At 38.4% G+C, this 17,193-nt stretch overlaps 1 protein-coding gene across 4 annotated transcripts; it reads right to left on the bottom strand.

Annotated features, from left to right (window-relative positions):
- Positions 1-7,107: 7,107 nt before the first annotated feature.
- Positions 7,108-16,534, bottom strand: LOC115035269 (titin-like). Of its 4 annotated transcripts, none has more exons than XM_029493025.1 (12): positions 16,160-16,532; positions 15,162-15,455; positions 13,885-14,151; positions 13,591-13,698; positions 13,280-13,321; positions 12,647-12,727; positions 12,077-12,298; positions 11,916-11,975; positions 10,976-11,197; positions 10,815-10,874; positions 10,085-10,306; positions 7,380-9,683 (listed from the first exon to the last, which is right to left on the bottom strand). In XM_029493025.1, exons 1-12 carry the CDS (start codon positions 16,206-16,208, stop codon positions 9,439-9,441), a joined length of 1,872 nt encoding a protein of 623 aa, XP_029348885.1. In that variant the 5' UTR covers positions 16,209-16,532; the 3' UTR covers positions 7,380-9,438. The 4 variants fall into 4 exon arrangements, with proteins under 4 accessions (XP_029348888.1, XP_029348885.1, XP_029348886.1 ...); XM_029493026.1 differs by having other exon boundaries at positions 15,162-15,628; XM_029493027.1 differs by having other exon boundaries at positions 15,543-16,247.
- Between the last annotated feature and the right edge of the window lie 659 nt (positions 16,535-17,193).

The raw sequence follows: 17,193 nt of genomic DNA on the forward strand, positions 1-17,193 counted from the left end.
GCTCATATTTCAGGTAGATCAATATTAATGATCCTACTTAAAGCGCCAGGTGAGCTAATAAGAGCCTTAAATGAGCCTCTTCCATGTGTCCTTAATGTCTCCCAGATGTAGAGTACTTCAGTCCTCTCTGTGTCCTTGGCTGGAAGCAAGTGAAAAATCTTAATCTGAAAAATGAAAAGGCCTTGATAAGATAAAGCATCTATTTCCAAAGCTGCGTGACACAGCCAGTGTTACACAAGTCATTCTAGTCAAGGATAATTGGTTAAGAAAGAGCATCGGCAGGGAGTGTCTGAACAAGGTACCAAACCTCCACTCATCTTAGCTCCATAATAAGAGCATGGGGAGGCATGTTGAAATACAACCCCGTCACTATTCATCCTCACCCCCTTGATGCAACAATGACTAGCATGCAGTCTGCTTTTCATTTAAGGGAATTACCTTTGGGAGGCCAGCAGACATCTCCTGAGTTGCTCCGTGTGTGTTCTTCTCATCCCTGCAGAGCTGTCTCATTAACACAGAATCCAGCAGACTTGGTTGAGCGTTGCCCCATCTCCACCCCGCTGAAGCCTGCAGCCTGCTGCATGGAAGCTGAACATAATGACTCACACACACATTACCAAGTCTCAGTACACAGTCCCCAGTTCCAGCACTGCTCCCCAGGTTGCTGCAGACTAAGACCTTCAGCCTCTAACGAGTTGACTGCAATGTTGAAGCCCCCTTAAGATTGAGAGCAGGAGGGGAGAGCTGGGCTTCTCGTGAGTTGAAAGAAGTAGCACTAGCTTAGCCTAATTTACAACTTTCATGAGAGCTATTTGTTACAGTGTGTGCAGTTTACCTAATGAGGTTTCTGACATAGTACACAAGTTCTTATAGCTTTTCAATCTCAGGAAAGAACTGCTGTGTTATTTCAGGATAGTGTGGAGCAGCCATTACTCTTTTCCTCTGTAAAACATGTTTTACAACCATTGAAAAGGTCTAATTATACAATCATCGGTAGGGTGGCTACTTCTTTTAAAGCACTTACGAGTTCAGGCGTCATCTCATCGGGGTGTGGCTCATATCATTTACATTTCATTAAAGCGTGCTGTGAGACATCATTGATTTCTCAGTAAACCAGGAGTTTCCATGATGCAAGCTAAAGGGTGGAGCCGGTGGGAAGCGGGGTGGGGGCGGTGGGGGGGTGGGGGGTGCGGTAGCTGCGTCACCCATCAGGTGCTGTCAGGAGCTGTCAGAGGACAGAATCCAGACGCATGGCCAGGAGAGGCTGGCCAGCCAGCTGTCACCTCTCTGACACCGGCTGAGACCATCCATCTGGCTGAGAGAGGCCCACCATGGGTGGAGAGAAACTCACCAGATCCCAGACTACATACTCATGAAGGCAGGAATGTGCACGCACACAGGACGTGTTTCATGTGCACATAGATACCAGAATAAATGTTTATGCGCGTACTATGACATTCATGCACTCCTTTATGCGTGCACACACACATGAACTTGGATATCGCTGCATGCCAGAGCTACTTTGGTTAATCATCAGCACAGTCTGTGGTGCTGTCCACATAAATCTTTCCCTCACAGATGGATCTGGGAAATAGGAGTGACATGCAACCATCAACCGAACAGACACAGATAAACAACTATAACATTTGGATGTAACACTCACTTTCACATACAGTGACTCTTTTTCTCACAGTGATTGAGTTTTAAGAGCACTTTTTTTTTTTTTATTCCATACACCTACACATCATTATGAAATACATAAAACTTCTCTGCTGGCAATAATGTTTGAATGAATGGCAAGCTTACCCTACTCCAAATTTAGACATGGCACAGTAGTAGCTCCATTGCTCCTTGTTAGGTTTCAATAGAGCCTTTTTTTTTTTTTTTAAGTAAAAACAATAACATCACAGAACACCAATCCAAGTGTGGAAGGCGTCCAACCTGGCATGTACAAGTAAGAAGGGTCAGTGTATTTGCCAGACATGTGGAGAACATTTGGAGTTAATCAGATTCCACATCTACCACACCAGAGACAATCGGATTGTTGTACATCTTGTTTTGGTAACATTTAATAAAAAAAAAAAAAAATCCTAAATAACCACAACTGTCCCCAAAATTCTGGCTGAAAATGACTAAAAGAAGATTACTAGTTTAATATCAATTCACTGAAGATTGAAATACATTAAATTTATTGTCATGTACAGATGTGTGTACCACTCTGGTAATTGGTAAGGGCATTTTGAAAGGGAATTTCTGTCTTTGGGATTTTATTCAGTTAGTGGGGACTCAATTAACCAAGACACAATTTAACAGTCAGTGATCTCTATTAAAAAACTCCATATGAGCCACTTTGTTTTTTACGAATGATCGTTACAATAAAACCAGATGGACAATTAAACAAAGATGTAGTTGAACACATTATACCATGCAATGTTAGTAGATTGGTGAAAATTTGAGCCAGGAAAAGGTGATTATGTTGAAAGTCTTGGTTAAAAAAAGAAGAAGAAGAAGCTAAAAATGCATCTCTGTGCACTCAAATTCAGAATGTTATTCTGGTCATGTCATCATGATTTCATGTTACACTCAGGAGATGCAAAGCAACAGTGAACCATGAGAAATGTTGCTGAAAGCATAGGGCAGAGTCAGGAAGACAAAGACGCATTAACCAGAGCAGGGTAGATCAATGATAATGTGATCTGATGACATCGTTGAATGAGCTGTTCCCCTCTGGTGGTCTCACCATCGACCAACTCCAGCCTGGAGAGGGTGAATTTTGTTTGGATTGGCTTTAATCTTCCCATCAGACATTACAACACAAGCGGTATGCTGCAAGTATTTTCCATTTTGCCACAGGAGAATTGTCAGGTTCTACAAGTGCACAAGCACAGATACGTCAGCGTGGCACATTGACAGGCAGCTTGTTCAAATAAAGAGCTGACAACGCTCGGAGCTCAGCGACTCAACTGCTGATGAAAGTATTTACTGAAACACATGCACATGACAACAGAAAACAAAAACAAAGCGAGTCGCTGCGCTGGATATCACAAACTGTCTGTCCATGGTGCTGAAAGGATACGTTTTCAAACGGTGATTTGAGCAAATGCATACATTTTCCGCTCAAAAGTTAATTGCAAATAGTTAAAGAGTGGTTTGAAAATGTGATGAAAGAGAGAGCATAACGTCTTGTGACTGATTTACAATGCATAATCAGATCTCTTCTTTGACAAATAGCATCATATGGTACTGGTTGCTTAAGACAAGAGCGTGTGAAACCAGATCATCAGTGGTGCTCATTGCAATGAAGGATAGCGTGCAAGTCAAAGTGGAAATTTGTTGTCAATTTTTTTCTTGTCTCAAGAGATACTTGGGCTTTGATTTGAAGGAACTGGACCATGAGTCTACAACTACTTAAAAGCAGCTCGAAGCTAGACATCAAAGCGTAATGGTCACAGCAGCTCACTGTAGCAATGTCAACATACATAAAGTTCAGGTTATAAAATGTCCACAGTTCGAACGTTGGGTTGAGTTTGGTGGCTCGTACACATGGTTGAGTGGCTGAAGAGGTTGTAAGGGGTTAAGAACCCAGCTGACCAGCTGGGGTACATTGGCCTTAATGTAGATTCAGCCACACAGCCGGCTTGGCCATGAAAGAGTCATCTCTGTTTAAAATTTTAAACTTTTCACTTCACATTCAAGGCAAACTTCGGCAATCAAGCATTAAAACTAAATTTTCCATTTGGCCACTGTTTGGCCAATAAACTCAAAAGTCGGCCTCCAAGAATAACATTAGAGGCAAATTCTGGATATTGCAGTGTCAAAATTAATTTGAAAATAAAAACATTACAATTCTGATTGTGAATGCCGTCAGTAATCTTAGCTGCAAAACTGGTCATCATTTGTAGTCATAATGTTTTCAGTATCATTAGCTGCTTGGTTTGACCACAAATATGGTATTAAAATGAAAATGTCATTAGCTGTTAACTGCTAATTTTAATGGTCATTGAGGATAAATTTCCTGCTACCTGTCCTCCTGCTCATCATCATGAGAAAAACATTTGTCTAGTAGGTTTGAGCTCAAACTTTCTGTTTCTGTTTTTCTGCTATCGTTAGCTCTTATTGCCTCTGAATGTTACAAAGTTAGCATTAGTTGCCAACTGTTGGGCAAAGCTCAGCATTAAGGTACAGCCCACGGTCCTTGTAATATGAATTTAAGTAACACAAGGTGAGCATTAAGTGTAGCATCACTGTCATGAAGCGTACATTTTAAGGCCAGTACTAGCTGCTACTACTGGAAATGTTTGGTATTTAGCTAACCTTTCTCTTTGGGGGCAGCAGGGCAGCATGGTGGTTAGTGCTGCAGCCTCACTGACCTGAGTTCAATTCCCAGGCAATGTGTGGAGTTTGCATGTTCGGCTTGTGTCTGTGTGGGTTTCCTCCCACCATCCAAAGACATCATGTTTGGGTTAACTGGTGACTCTAAATCGTCTAGAGATTGGACCGGACCCCTCCGCAGACCGGTTCTTTAGGGCCTCTTTAACTGAAGGTATTTTTGAGCTATAAACGTGTCTGTAGCAGAATCGCATCAGTGCATTGTAAAATGACAATAAATCTGCTTTCCTTTCCTGGATTTCCTGAGGTATTTTTTTATACTTGTATTGGAGTAATATTTGACGAGGAGTATCTGTACTTTTACTCAAGTAGTGAAGTTGTGTACTCTGTCCATCTCTGGTGTTGGCCCTGCGATGGACTGGCGACCTGTCCAGGCTTTACCCTGCCCTCACTCAGAGTGACCTGGAAACAGATAAGCAGTACAAGATGAATGAATGAATAAATGTTCTCTTGAGGGAAAATTATTTCAGCCATTCGAACCCAGCAGCCTGTAGATCAGCATCAAGATAACAGCAGCCTCAAGTTAAGGACAGTTCTCCAGCTTTTAACTGAATGTAACATAATCATCATAATCATGCAGTTTGATATAAATTCTAATATAACTATTAAGTACTCAGAAAGGATCTTCTATGCTTTGCGTTAACAGAAATTGGCCCCATTTCTTTCATTAGTATTCTATCCATGCATCCCTTTTGCTCATTGTGAACAAATCTACCAAACCAGTTAGCAACGTAACAGCTCAGATATCAAAAGCCAATGAAGCAACAAAACATGTTTTTATTAGTTGGATCTGCTTTTAGTATTTTATTTGTAATCTCATCATATAATTATCCTCGGTGATGACAATGTGATAATCCCGTTGTGTGTCTGCGTCAAACTTTAAATAAAATCTCTTCTCTCCTGTATTAGCTGTCATTTCAGCTCCACACCATCCAGCTCCACTCTTGATACCCATTCCTCCTCATCACATCCAGATTTGCAGCTTTTCTTCACCAAATATATCCCTGGGATTAATAACGCCTTTCTGATTCTGATTCTACTTCCCATAAACAGAACAATTTTGTTTTTCACGTGGCCATAACAGTCAATTTAACACAAATGAAGTATAAACATAAAATCAAATCAATGAGACAGGAAAAAACACAGTTTATTGGTAACATGTACACCAGTATAGGTAACTCCATCACCAGCTAGGGAGAGCGCATCCTCTGGGAAATATAAACATAGAAACTATATACTAATGTTTTCCAATACTTTATTTCAAAGGTTTGCTTTTTATACTATTAGTGTTTAGCTGTGTGCCCATACGTTTTAAATAAAATGCACCAATTAGGCCAGGTTCTGTGTTCCCACAACAAAGACAAAAGCAGTCTCCAAAGCAAATACTCACGAGAAACCATAATGAAAACATATAAATACTCTCGAGATTTTTCCTGGCCATTCAAAAGAAAATATTTACTTATTGACTCTGCTATTGGTGTTTTGGACGGAAGATATTGGTTGACAGAGAAAATGTGCAGATGTGACCAATCCAAAAACTCTTTCCATGTCACAAAGAGAAATCTGAGACCGCAATTGACTTTGACTGGCCTTATGTGAAAGAATCAACAATGAGAGTCACGCAAACATGACTGTCACTAAGCACACCTTTAGTCAGCCAGTAACAGAGTTTATATTGTTACAAATCTCAACACGGAAACAGTAGTGTGTCTGACAGACACAACCAGACACAACCCACCCCCCCGACCCCCCAATCCCTCGTTCAGTCAACAGTCCATCCTCTACCCAATATATCTATTTTATTAGCCCAATAGGTATTCATGTATTATATTATTACACGTCTCCATTGCTGGAACACATAAATTTAACATGATGACCTGGTGTTAGCAGGAAAATGGTGGGGGGGTTAAGTTGGACCCAAATCTGAAGTCATAAACAGCATCACCCAAAAGGAAAGCATTGTTAAATAATAATAATCATGACAAACAATGCCCTGTTATAACTCCTCATATGGTAAAAGCATGGCCTAAAGACAATCCAGATTTAATAGAGGTATTTTATAGCGATAGGAAAAGGATGTTATTTCATTATAATGTCTCAACCGTATTCAGCAATTTATCCACATAATTATGGTCGGCAAGGCTGCGTTGTCACAGTAAAACATGGCTCAGAAAGGGCCAAGAGCTTTTATTGAGCTGATATTAATTGATTTGTCCTGAACTACCCAGACATGGTCTCTGTAGGCTCCGCTTCTGCTTCCTCAGAGCGGAGCAGTGCCAAAGTACTGTCCTACCTCTGCATAAAAATAAATGGGAAGCTATGGGGCTAGTCTCTAAAGTCAGAGGATGTTTTTCGATTTCATGTCAGCGGCCTAGGAGGCAATTTAAACAACCCAGCAGGCTAATCACGCAGGTATAAAAGGTAGTTTTATACCTACCTTTTATACCACCCCCCCAATCCTATTACAACAAGGCCATAAGAACCAACACAGTCTGTGGAGTAAAGTGTAATTTGACCTGTATCCAAGAGAACATTACACTTTAATGCAGACTCACTGTTATTGTTGCAATATCTAGGAAAAAGCTTAAGAAAAAAAAAAAAGCCCTTCAGCTGTAACAATCATCCTCAACAAACAATACTTATATGAAATGCGCTGGCATGGAAACACAAAGCCTTGTTTGACTGGAGGACTCAAGACAAGACATGAGTTTTCCTGCCGACTGCTAGACTTCACTAATATCTCAGTGGAATCTCATTGTTAGCCCCGTCTGAAGAGCTCCTAGCTCCACAAATAATTCAATCCTCCTAATATCCTCTAAGTATTTGTTGTGACCACAGAAATGTGATAGTGTTCATTCTCTGCACCCACAGGTCAGGTGGTGGCAGATCACAGACTACCCTGCTGACACAGGGGTTAAACCAATCGTGCATAACTTTCTCACACAGCCCAAACGGTGCCTTCAGAAATCGCAAACGGTTGAACCTGCTTTTGTATGCACTTACATCAATGAACAGTTGGGTTGACTTGACAGCTGCTGAATTCACTCCAGATGCCCATTGAATTTAAAAAGATCTCATTTACTGGTGCAAAATGTGATGCAAGTGATGTTAGACAAACTGTACCAAACTTTATTGACTTCTATCCTTGAGCCAGTTCAGTCCAACACGTTGCTTTACAAACATTTCTCATCAGCATAGAGCAGCGTCACATGTTCTGCAGTAAAACACCGTAAAGCCACATTCTCCATTATACCGCTCTGTAGTTGCTGAACATGTCTTAATAGTGAAGGATGTCCCTCAACCATTCTCAGGTTATCAATTTCTAACATCCCAGCTGAAAGTACAAGTTCAAGTAAAAACTGTTAAACACTGCCCCCTACTGATGCAGACTATTTGAGTTGAATGAAAAGGAATCATGATCAGTTTCTACTTTTTTCCATGGTTTGCAGTCCTAACTTGTCAAACATAATGCCAGTGTATTACTTTACTTTTCCTCTCATTTATTCTCAAGTGAATGTAATGTTGTGTCAATAATCACTCACTCTCTGGAGAATGCGCTTCTCCAAAAAATAAAATCTGAAGTGTCTGAAAGCATTCACCTTTTAAGGGAGCCAACCTGCAACTTTCAAAAAATGTTCTCATGCTTGCACTAAAATGTCAGACATAGTAAAATACATAATGATAACAGTAGCCATAATAATGTAAACTCTTGATATGACATGCTATACATAAAAAAAGCAGCAATAAAATAACAAATGTAGATGTGCCTGTTTCTGGAATGCCAAATGCGATGGCAGAGCTATTTTATATTCTTAAGAGATATTATTAGAGTCAAAGAAGAAAATATACATACATGTATTTCATAACATTATTATAACATGAACAGTATTATTCCGATTCTGATAACATGCTTAGTGCATCAACATAGTGTCATAAGTTTTGCAAAGACTCAAAAAATGAGATTGATATTAAAAGTAACCATTTGTCACATTATAGCACTGTTCTCATGTGTAAGGGGAAAAAAAATTATTCATAAAGGTAGTGCTTTTGAACTGACTTATAAAACTTCTATCAAACTATCTTTACGTAAACTGTCAGCACCACAGGGAACTCTGCATGTAGCTTTAAAAATGAATGAAATAAAATAAATAAAATCTGTATATAACACACAACTGCTGATTGAAAGACACACCAACACCCTTTTATTTCAGCTATATAATGAAAATTGTAGTAAAATGCAAGCACTATATATATTTTTTTTTCACTTAAAGAGCAATATATTAAGTACTCTCTGACTTTACCATCTGGTATTCTGGCTGTAGCAGCTACTTCCTATAAACTGCCACTTCCGTAGTTTCTTGAATTTCTCTGTGCATAGCCATACCACTGTTGTACTTGAGTCAGCTATGTAATAAGCATACAGTACTTGTATTATTAGCTTGAATAAAATTAACCTTTATAGAATTTGACTGGAAAAAAAAAAAAAAAAAAAAAAAGCGCGACAAGGATAAATGAATCACCCATATGCTAAATCTACTGTGAATCTCAACCTGGAAACTGTGCCTTTTTCACAAGCCACATGGCCCCTTCCCTACTGAATGTCAATCTCCATCATTATTCCAAGTCCCGATGTTGATTGTCTTAACCTGGATATACGCCATTCCCTTCACTGTACCCTAACATATTGAGCTGACACTATCCATTCACTATGTTATTCAAATTTTCCTCCCATCTACAGCTACTGTACTGCTGTCTCACAGCCCCTGAGTTTCATGGTCTGGTTTTAATGTGTGACTCTTGATCTGGAACTGCATGAGTAGTGTTTCAATTTGTTAAAAGGAATTAGTTTTATACTTGTCTGGTTTTATGTGAGTAGGCTATGAAGTTCCTGAGAAGTGTCATATGCCTATTTCTAACCTGCCAATTACAATGTCACTGCCTTTAGATAAATGTAGATACAATTTAGATAAACTGTACTATACAGCTTCAAGCACGGTGCCCTCTCTTGTGAGCCACTTCCTCCAGTGTTTGCTCACATGAAGCTGTTTTTTAACTATTCTGATCAGGAACAGTGGAAAACTGTTTGTGCTCACTGTCTTGATACAGTTCCACTGACTCTGATGACTCAGATTTTTCAGCACTTTCTCCATTAACCTGATCAGACTTGGCATCATCCTCACAGTCATGATTTGCATCCTTAGTTTCCATATCTGGAGAGGAAAATGAATGTGGCCTTGGAGTAGAAGGAGAGATACCATTTCCAGGAGGAGACTTTCTTTCCTCATTCTCGGATTCTGAAACAAATAGTTAGATGGAATAAGTACTACAACTGCACCAGTCTGCTACAGTAAGTCTTCACAAAGGGTTAAATGAATCATGAAAGTGACTCAAACATAGCTTCTCCAGTTTTCAACCTGTTTAACATCATTATTATCTGCAACATTTTTATTTAATTGTATTAAAATTTGATTTATTAAAATGTATGAGTTATTATCATCATTTCAGTCTGTTATTTCACCATCTTATTAGCCTTTCTAACTGCTTGTTAGCAAGAAAATAAATAAAAGGTAAAAGATAACAAGAAATCACTTGGAGCAAAAGACTGAAGCGTCATGAAAAAGAAAAGGAAATCTCTTGTGTCATCCATTGTAATAGTACTAGTGATAGTAATGACACTGAAAAAGTGTTTCCAAACCTGGGGCCTTCAGAGCAGTGGATGATTCCACATCTGACTGTGTGTGTTCATTATTGTTCGACACACAAACTGGGTCTGGTTCATTTGCCTTCTTAGTGTCTGAAGCATCATTGTCTGTCTCTCCTTTGCTGTTGCCAGAAAGATTCTCTGGATTCTGATGCAAAGCTGGCTTTGGAGGGCGAGGAAGAGGCACAGGTTTCTTTTTCTTTCTTGGGTTCTCCTCTAAAGATGAAACATAGAAAACACAAATTTCAGAAAAATCAGAAAACACTAGTAGAGACGCAGCTCTTCATTCAGATTGCACAACTGCCAAAATGACATCTCTAGTAATTTTAGTTTTTTCCCTCTATTGTCTACTGTCAGTACTGCATTGAGAAAAAGTGAGAAAATAACACAACCCAGTGTTCTTGGACCATTACTAAAAAAACTGCTTTAAACCAACTTTAACTGCTGTTGTAACACAAACGAATTTCTAATTCTTTTTCTTTGGGAATGATAACAGGCTTGGATGACTATGTTGCTGAGAAGAAACAGCGTCATTGCTTGATTGCCTATGTTTTTCTTGGTGGTTAGGAAGAAAATACATAAAAGGTAAAACAAGAAATCTCAAAAACCAATTCTACACTTACCTAATATCCATACTGGCCTTTACGTGATACCAACAACACAATGATTGAGTATACAATAGTTAATCAAAAACACATGATCTGGGATGAGAGACAAAAGTCACCTGTTGGCACAGTTGGAGGTAAGATCTGTGTATCATCACCCCCCTCACCTGGAGCACACTCTGCAAGGAGTGAAGCATCACAAAAAGAAAAGGAAATCTCTTGTGTCATCCATTGTAATAGTACTAGTGATAGTAATGACACTGAAAAAGTGTTTCCAAACCTGGGGCCTTCAGAGCAGTGGATGATTCCACATCTGACTGTGTGTGTTCATTATTGTTCGACACACAAACTGGGTCTGGTTCATTTGCCTTCTTAGTGTCTGAAGCATCATTGTCTGTCTCTCCTTTGCTGTTGCCAGAAAGATTCTCTGGACTCTGATGCAAAGCTGGCTTTGGAGGGAGAGGAAGAGGCACAGGTTTCTTTTTCTTTCTTGGGTTCTCCTCTAAAGATGAAACATAGAAAACACAAATTTAAGAAAAATCTGAAAACACTAGTAAAGACGCAGCTCTTCATTCAGATTGTACAAATAAAGCCAAAGAATTACGCTCGTATCAATGAGTGCTGAAATAATAACATGGTTATTCAATTAACTGATTGGTAGAAAATTCACAAGTTTCTTGATTACTGACTGAACAAAACTAATACAAAAACTAGGAGATGCCATTGTGAGTTTTTGGTTCCCCTATTTTCATGAGCTATTTATCTGTTTAGCATCATTCAGACTTATCCTGCACAACTGCCAAAATGACATCTCTAGTAATTTTAGTTTTTTCCCTCTATTGTCTACTGTCAGTACTGCATTGAGAAAAAGTGAGAAAATAACACAATCCAGTGTTCTTGGACCATTACTAAAAAAACTGCTTTCAACCAACTTTAACTGCTGTTGTAACACAAACGCATTTCTAATTCTTTTTCTTTGGGAATGATAACAGGCTTGGATGACTATGTTGCTGAGAAGAAACAGCGTCATTGCTTGATTGCCTATGTTTTTCTTGGTGGTTAGGAAGAAAATACATAAAAGGTAAAACAAGAAATCTCAAAAACCAATTCTACACTTACCAAATATCCATACTGGCTTTTACGTGATACCAACAACACAATGATTGAGTATACAATAGTTAATCAAAAACACATGATCTGGGATGAGAGACAAAAGTCACCTGTTGGCACAGTTGGAGGTAAGATCTGTGTATCATCACCCCCCTCACCTGGAGCACACTCTGCAAGGAGTGAAGCATCACAAAAAGAAAAGGAAATCTCTTGTGTCATCCATTGTAATAGTACTAGTGATAGTAATGACACTGAAAAAGTGTTTCCAAACCTGGGGCCTTCAGAGCAGTGGATGATTCCACATCTGACTGTGTGTGTTCATTATTGTTCGACACACAAACTGGGTCTGGTTCATTTGCCTTCTTAGTGTCTGAAGCATCATTGTCTGTCTCTCCTTTGCTGTTGCCAGAAAGATTCTCTGGACTCTGATGCAAAGCTGGCTTTGGAGGGAGAGGAAGAGGCACGGGTTTCTTTTTCTTTCTTGGGTTCTCCTCTAAAGATGAAACACAGAAAACACAACTTTAAGAAAAATCAGAAAACACTAGTAAAGACGCAGCTCTTCATTCAGATTGTCCAAATAAAACCAAAGAATTACGCTCGTATCAATGAGTGCTGAAATAATAACATGGTTATTCAATTAACTGATTGGTAGAAAATTCACAAGTTGACTACTGTCAGTACTGCATTGAGAAAAAGTGAGAAAATAACACAATGCAGTGTTCTTGGACCATTACTATAAAAACTGCTTTAAACCAACTTTAACTCTTGTTGTAACACAAATGCATTTGTCATTCTTTTTCTTTGGGAATGAAAACAGACTCAGGCTCCAGATTCCCATTACCTTGGCTTGAATGACTGTAATGCTGAGAAGAGGCTGCGTAAAGCAGAGGCTGATTTATGTCACCCGGAGCTGCCTCCGCATCTGAAACAGACGAGAATGCAGAATATAATGCTGCTCACTAATAAGAAAGAAAGATAAAATAGATACCAGACTTTATGCCATTGTCATTAAAAATGCACCAATTTAATTGAACATGTGTCTGCTTCAACTGAATAAATTGTTTGATTGCTCTTATTCCTCTTATGAGAAATTTAATCGACCACAGATTCATTATGAATTCATCATTTTGGTGAGGATATTTATGAAAGAACTTTCTGCTACAAGTTCTGTTTTTCTGGCAAATGAAACAATGGTAAGAATAATTTTCAGTTCAATTGAATTGTTACGCCAGATATTAGTCTGACCAGAGAAAGAAGTAGCATACTTTCTTTTGAACCAGATTGCAACAGTTCTTTGAAATACTCAATTTTTTCACTTTTTGTTATTTCACTGTAAATTAAGACAATTGTAGAATTGCTTTATTGTGGGACAAATGAAAAGGAACTGTGTTTCATATCAATTTCAGTGATTGTGACTGAAATTTAATTTCCTGAGATTACAAAAATAATGACCATTGAAAACAAAGTACAATACCTTTTTTAGCCACTGTATTTGTGTTTCTTTCAGAAAAACATGCTGTAAAGGAAGAAGAACAAAGACAAAGCACATTCTTGTTTCATCAGTCATGAAGACCACAGTTGGTATAGTGTTAAGTACTATAGCATATAAACAGCAATCTATACATACTGGCAGTAGACCTGTAGATGTTTGAGCACTAAATAACAGAGAATATATTTGTAAAAGGTAGTATTGCACTATATATATATATATATATAGTAACGCACCTCAGTTGTTTAAAAAAATAATTTAGGTCTCATAGTCACTGGTTAAGATGCAAACTGTACCTTTCTTTTTTTTGTACAAGAACCCAAGTAGTAGTAGTAGTAGTAGTAGTAGTAGTAGTAGAAAAAAGATGGTTAAGCCAACAGCAAGTCCTGACGATGAACTCGTATCTGTGTTGTAAGACAAGAGTTATAGCAACATATAAGCAAAATATAAGGGGAAAAAAATTATATATATTTATATATATATATACACAAACACACACATTCAGTGTTATAATTAATGCCACACAGCTTCTTTTCTTAATGAAAACCAGAACATTTGGTAATAGAGTTGGAATATGAGTGACGTCTTACCAGGAAGGCATGTCTTTGCTTCGAATGTAGCTGTTTCAACACTCAGAGGGTTGCTCACCGTACATGTGTATGTTTTATCATCCTCTTCATTCCCCAGATGTATTGTTAACTCTGGGTCATAGTGCACGTTTCCACCCAAATCCCACTCATACCTCATAATGTGCTCATAACGAGATTTGGCATCACATTTTAGTGTTGCTTCTATTTCTTTTGTATTAGAGCTGCCATTATTGAGGCTGCAGGATATAGACGGTTTTGGAACTTTGTCTGTATGAATATATGAAAGAAGATAAATACATGAGTCAGTAACAGGTTGTCTCATGTCTCAATAACAATAACTAAATAACATCAACAATTAGCTGTGGCATGGTGGTGTTGTATGAGTTGTGGGTGAGGCGCACAAACAAGACAAATTAAAACTGAATTAATAAAATTCCTGAGCTTGCAGTGAATACCAATAACCAATGTTTCTGGCCTAAAACAATATATGAATAAGTTTGTATAACTCCTTTGTTTACAGTCATGGAAACTACAGCACTTTCAGCTTTAGGTTAAGGGAAACAGACACTTGTGTCAAAACACTGACTTTTTAAAGCCAAGTGAGCACTGGATGCAATGGATTATCATCTTTGTGTCTTTGAACAAACCACAGACACAGGAAGGGGAGGAGCAAAATCCCTCAATTGATACTAAGGCTTCTTCTTCGTTTTTTAACAAAACATAAAAATAGTCAATTAAAAGTAGTAATGGCAAAGCGTGCATCAAAAATATAAGTGGCTGTGATATCTATGGCTTGATTCGATTGTTAATGTATCTGACCCTTTCCAAAGACTACAGTGCCGTTCCAATCCTTGTGTCACTACTGTAACCCTTTCCTGTCTTAAAGCTTTAAATTAACATAGCTTTTGAGGAATCTGAATTGTTCTAAGTTGGAGTGAACCATCTTATCACAAATGAGTTGTTTAAGCCTAGTAAAAAGCCATGTGTTGCCTGCAGTAGACAGACATTGCACAGCCAGGTGCAAAACAGGTTCCAAATATAAAACAGACAGAACACATCCTCTTACAATTGACATCCAAGTATCTTAAGAACAAATTAAAAATTAAATTAAAATGTCTGGACAGCCATGACTTTGTAATGGCTTTCATGATGACTTCCCTTGAAAGTTTCACTAAATTATTGTGGTAGCTTTACCTGTGGACTGGACAAACCTCACATATTCACCTATGTGCTAATCAAAAAAAAAAAAAAAAAGAAGAAAAACTAAACATACTTACCAATGACCTCTAATATAAAGGTAAACGATAGAAGTTTCGTGGTGAAGACTTCCAATTCATATACTCCGCTGTCATTAAATGTGAGGTCTGTGATATTTAGTTCTCCCGATAACCAGTCAAGGGTGACCCGACCTTGAAAGTCACCATACACTTGTTCAGTACGGCCGTCAAACTCTACCACTTTGTTGCCATTATGTAACCACAGCATATTATCATGCTGCTCGGTGGTGTCTGGATTCAGGCGGACCATCTGCCCTTCGAAGTGATACTTGGGCTCTTGAGCCTCCACAGAAACTACACGGAAAACAGAAAAGAGTAAAAACATGTGGGACAACATGTGAAAAAGATTTGTGTGCTTTAAACATTTAAGGATATGATTACAGCATGAGGATCCATTCAAATCTTCTGTGGGACCACTTTAGAAACTGTAGATTGTTCAGCTGTCAGCACACGACCCATCCATGAAACTTCATTCAAATGATGACAGTTGCAAGAAAAAATTTTAAGAAAACAACACAAACTATTTGCTAGGTCAAGGCATTTAATGTGAAAATGTCTTAGCGTCTCATAATACTGTAAAGTTATAAGGACTGAATTTATTTAAGGATAAATCAGGATAATACTCAGCAGACTAATAAATAAAAGTTGATTTTTTTTCTGTCAATGAATGAACGAATGGTATGGGTTGTGGTGAAAGTAAAATGAGGTTAAAGGTTTAAAGCTGAGGAATGAGGCTGACACTGGCTAAGACAAGAGAAAACAATCTGATGGGGACACTGATTTCAAACATCAGGTGTCCACCTGTTACTGCTGTAAGCATCACATCTTCTCATCGGATCTCATCACTGCACTTCATTAATGACTGACAACTGTTAACAACCACAGTCTCCCGATTAAACACTTCAAAGTTGCAGAAAAGAGAAACAGATCTTGAACCAGACGTATGTCGCTAATCCACCAATAGACCAAATGCAGCCTTAGAGTTTGTATCCACTCACCGAAGCAGCAGGTCAGAATATAAAAGGCCAAAAAAACATGACGCGACATTTTTTTCTTTAAGAAATGGCCCCAAAAAAAAGAAATGCGCCCCCCTCAAAAAAAAAAAAAACAAACCACAAATCGCCTTACACACACAACTTTCACTTTCGTTAACACTTGATGTAAAGTTTTCTAACCGTCGGTCACAAAAAACAAACTGCAAAAAAGTTATGTTGGTTTGGTTCGAAGGTTTTGGAGAGTGTGAAACAGGTCTGATAGCGAAATTCCATGAAAATGGGCGGCGGACAAACATTCAGTCAGGACGAGAAGATCATTTATTAGGATCCCGAAGCAGCCAGATGCAGCACACACACCGTGTCCGGTCCCTTCCTGCCCCCTTCAAAATAAAATCTAAAGACGTTCTCAATGTCTTTACAACATAACTGAAGGCAATAATGAGCAAAAAAAAATCTTCCCTATACACACACACACACACACACACACACACACACACACACACACACACACACACACACACACACATATATATATATATATAAGTCTCAGTTTTTGTAATATATAAGAAATACTTAAATAGATTTTCATGCAAGCCGAAGGATAGCAAACTGTTCACATAATAATACCATGTTTTCTCTGGCTTTCTGCCCAGAAGTGATCAATGAAAGCCACATAAGTATAAGAGATAATTCAAATGTTTATGTGTGTGTGTGAGCTACCTTGATAAAGGATGTTTTAGTTTGAAAATATACTGTAAACATGTTTATTCAATACTTTCTTTTTGGCAGTTGGCTAGGGTGTCGGCCACAGTTGCATTTTCAGACCAAGGTGTGGTTGGTTCAGCAGTTTTTCTGGTGATTTGTTTGCCTCTGAGATGTTTTTTAAACCGGTGTAGGGGTTTGTTCTGCTGCCCCACAATAAGAAGGTCGCGGCCTATAACTGGTGCTGCAGTATATCTTCCAGTTTAAACTATTTTCTATGCAAAATTTCGTAATACATCTGAGTTGCAAATGTGTTGTCAGTTGTCAGTGAATTT

The sequence above is a fragment of the Echeneis naucrates genome, chromosome 21 (genome assembly GCF_900963305.1).
Source record: "Echeneis naucrates chromosome 21, fEcheNa1.1, whole genome shotgun sequence".
NCBI classification, from domain to species: domain Eukaryota; kingdom Metazoa; phylum Chordata; class Actinopteri; order Carangiformes; family Echeneidae; genus Echeneis; species Echeneis naucrates.

Coding starts and splice junctions, on each gene's coding strand:
- LOC115035269 (XM_029493025.1), bottom strand. CDS start 16,208: ATGTCGCGTCATGTTTTTTTGGCCTTTTATATTCTGACCTGCTGCTTC. Junction 13,699..13,884: donor AGCAAAGACATGCCTTCCTG/GTAAGACGTCAC, acceptor CTTACAACACAG/ATACGAGTTCATCGTCAGGA. Junction 10,875..10,975: donor CACTGCTCTGAAGGCCCCAG/GTTTGGAAACAC, acceptor CACTCCTTGCAG/AGTGTGCTCCAGGTGAGGGG.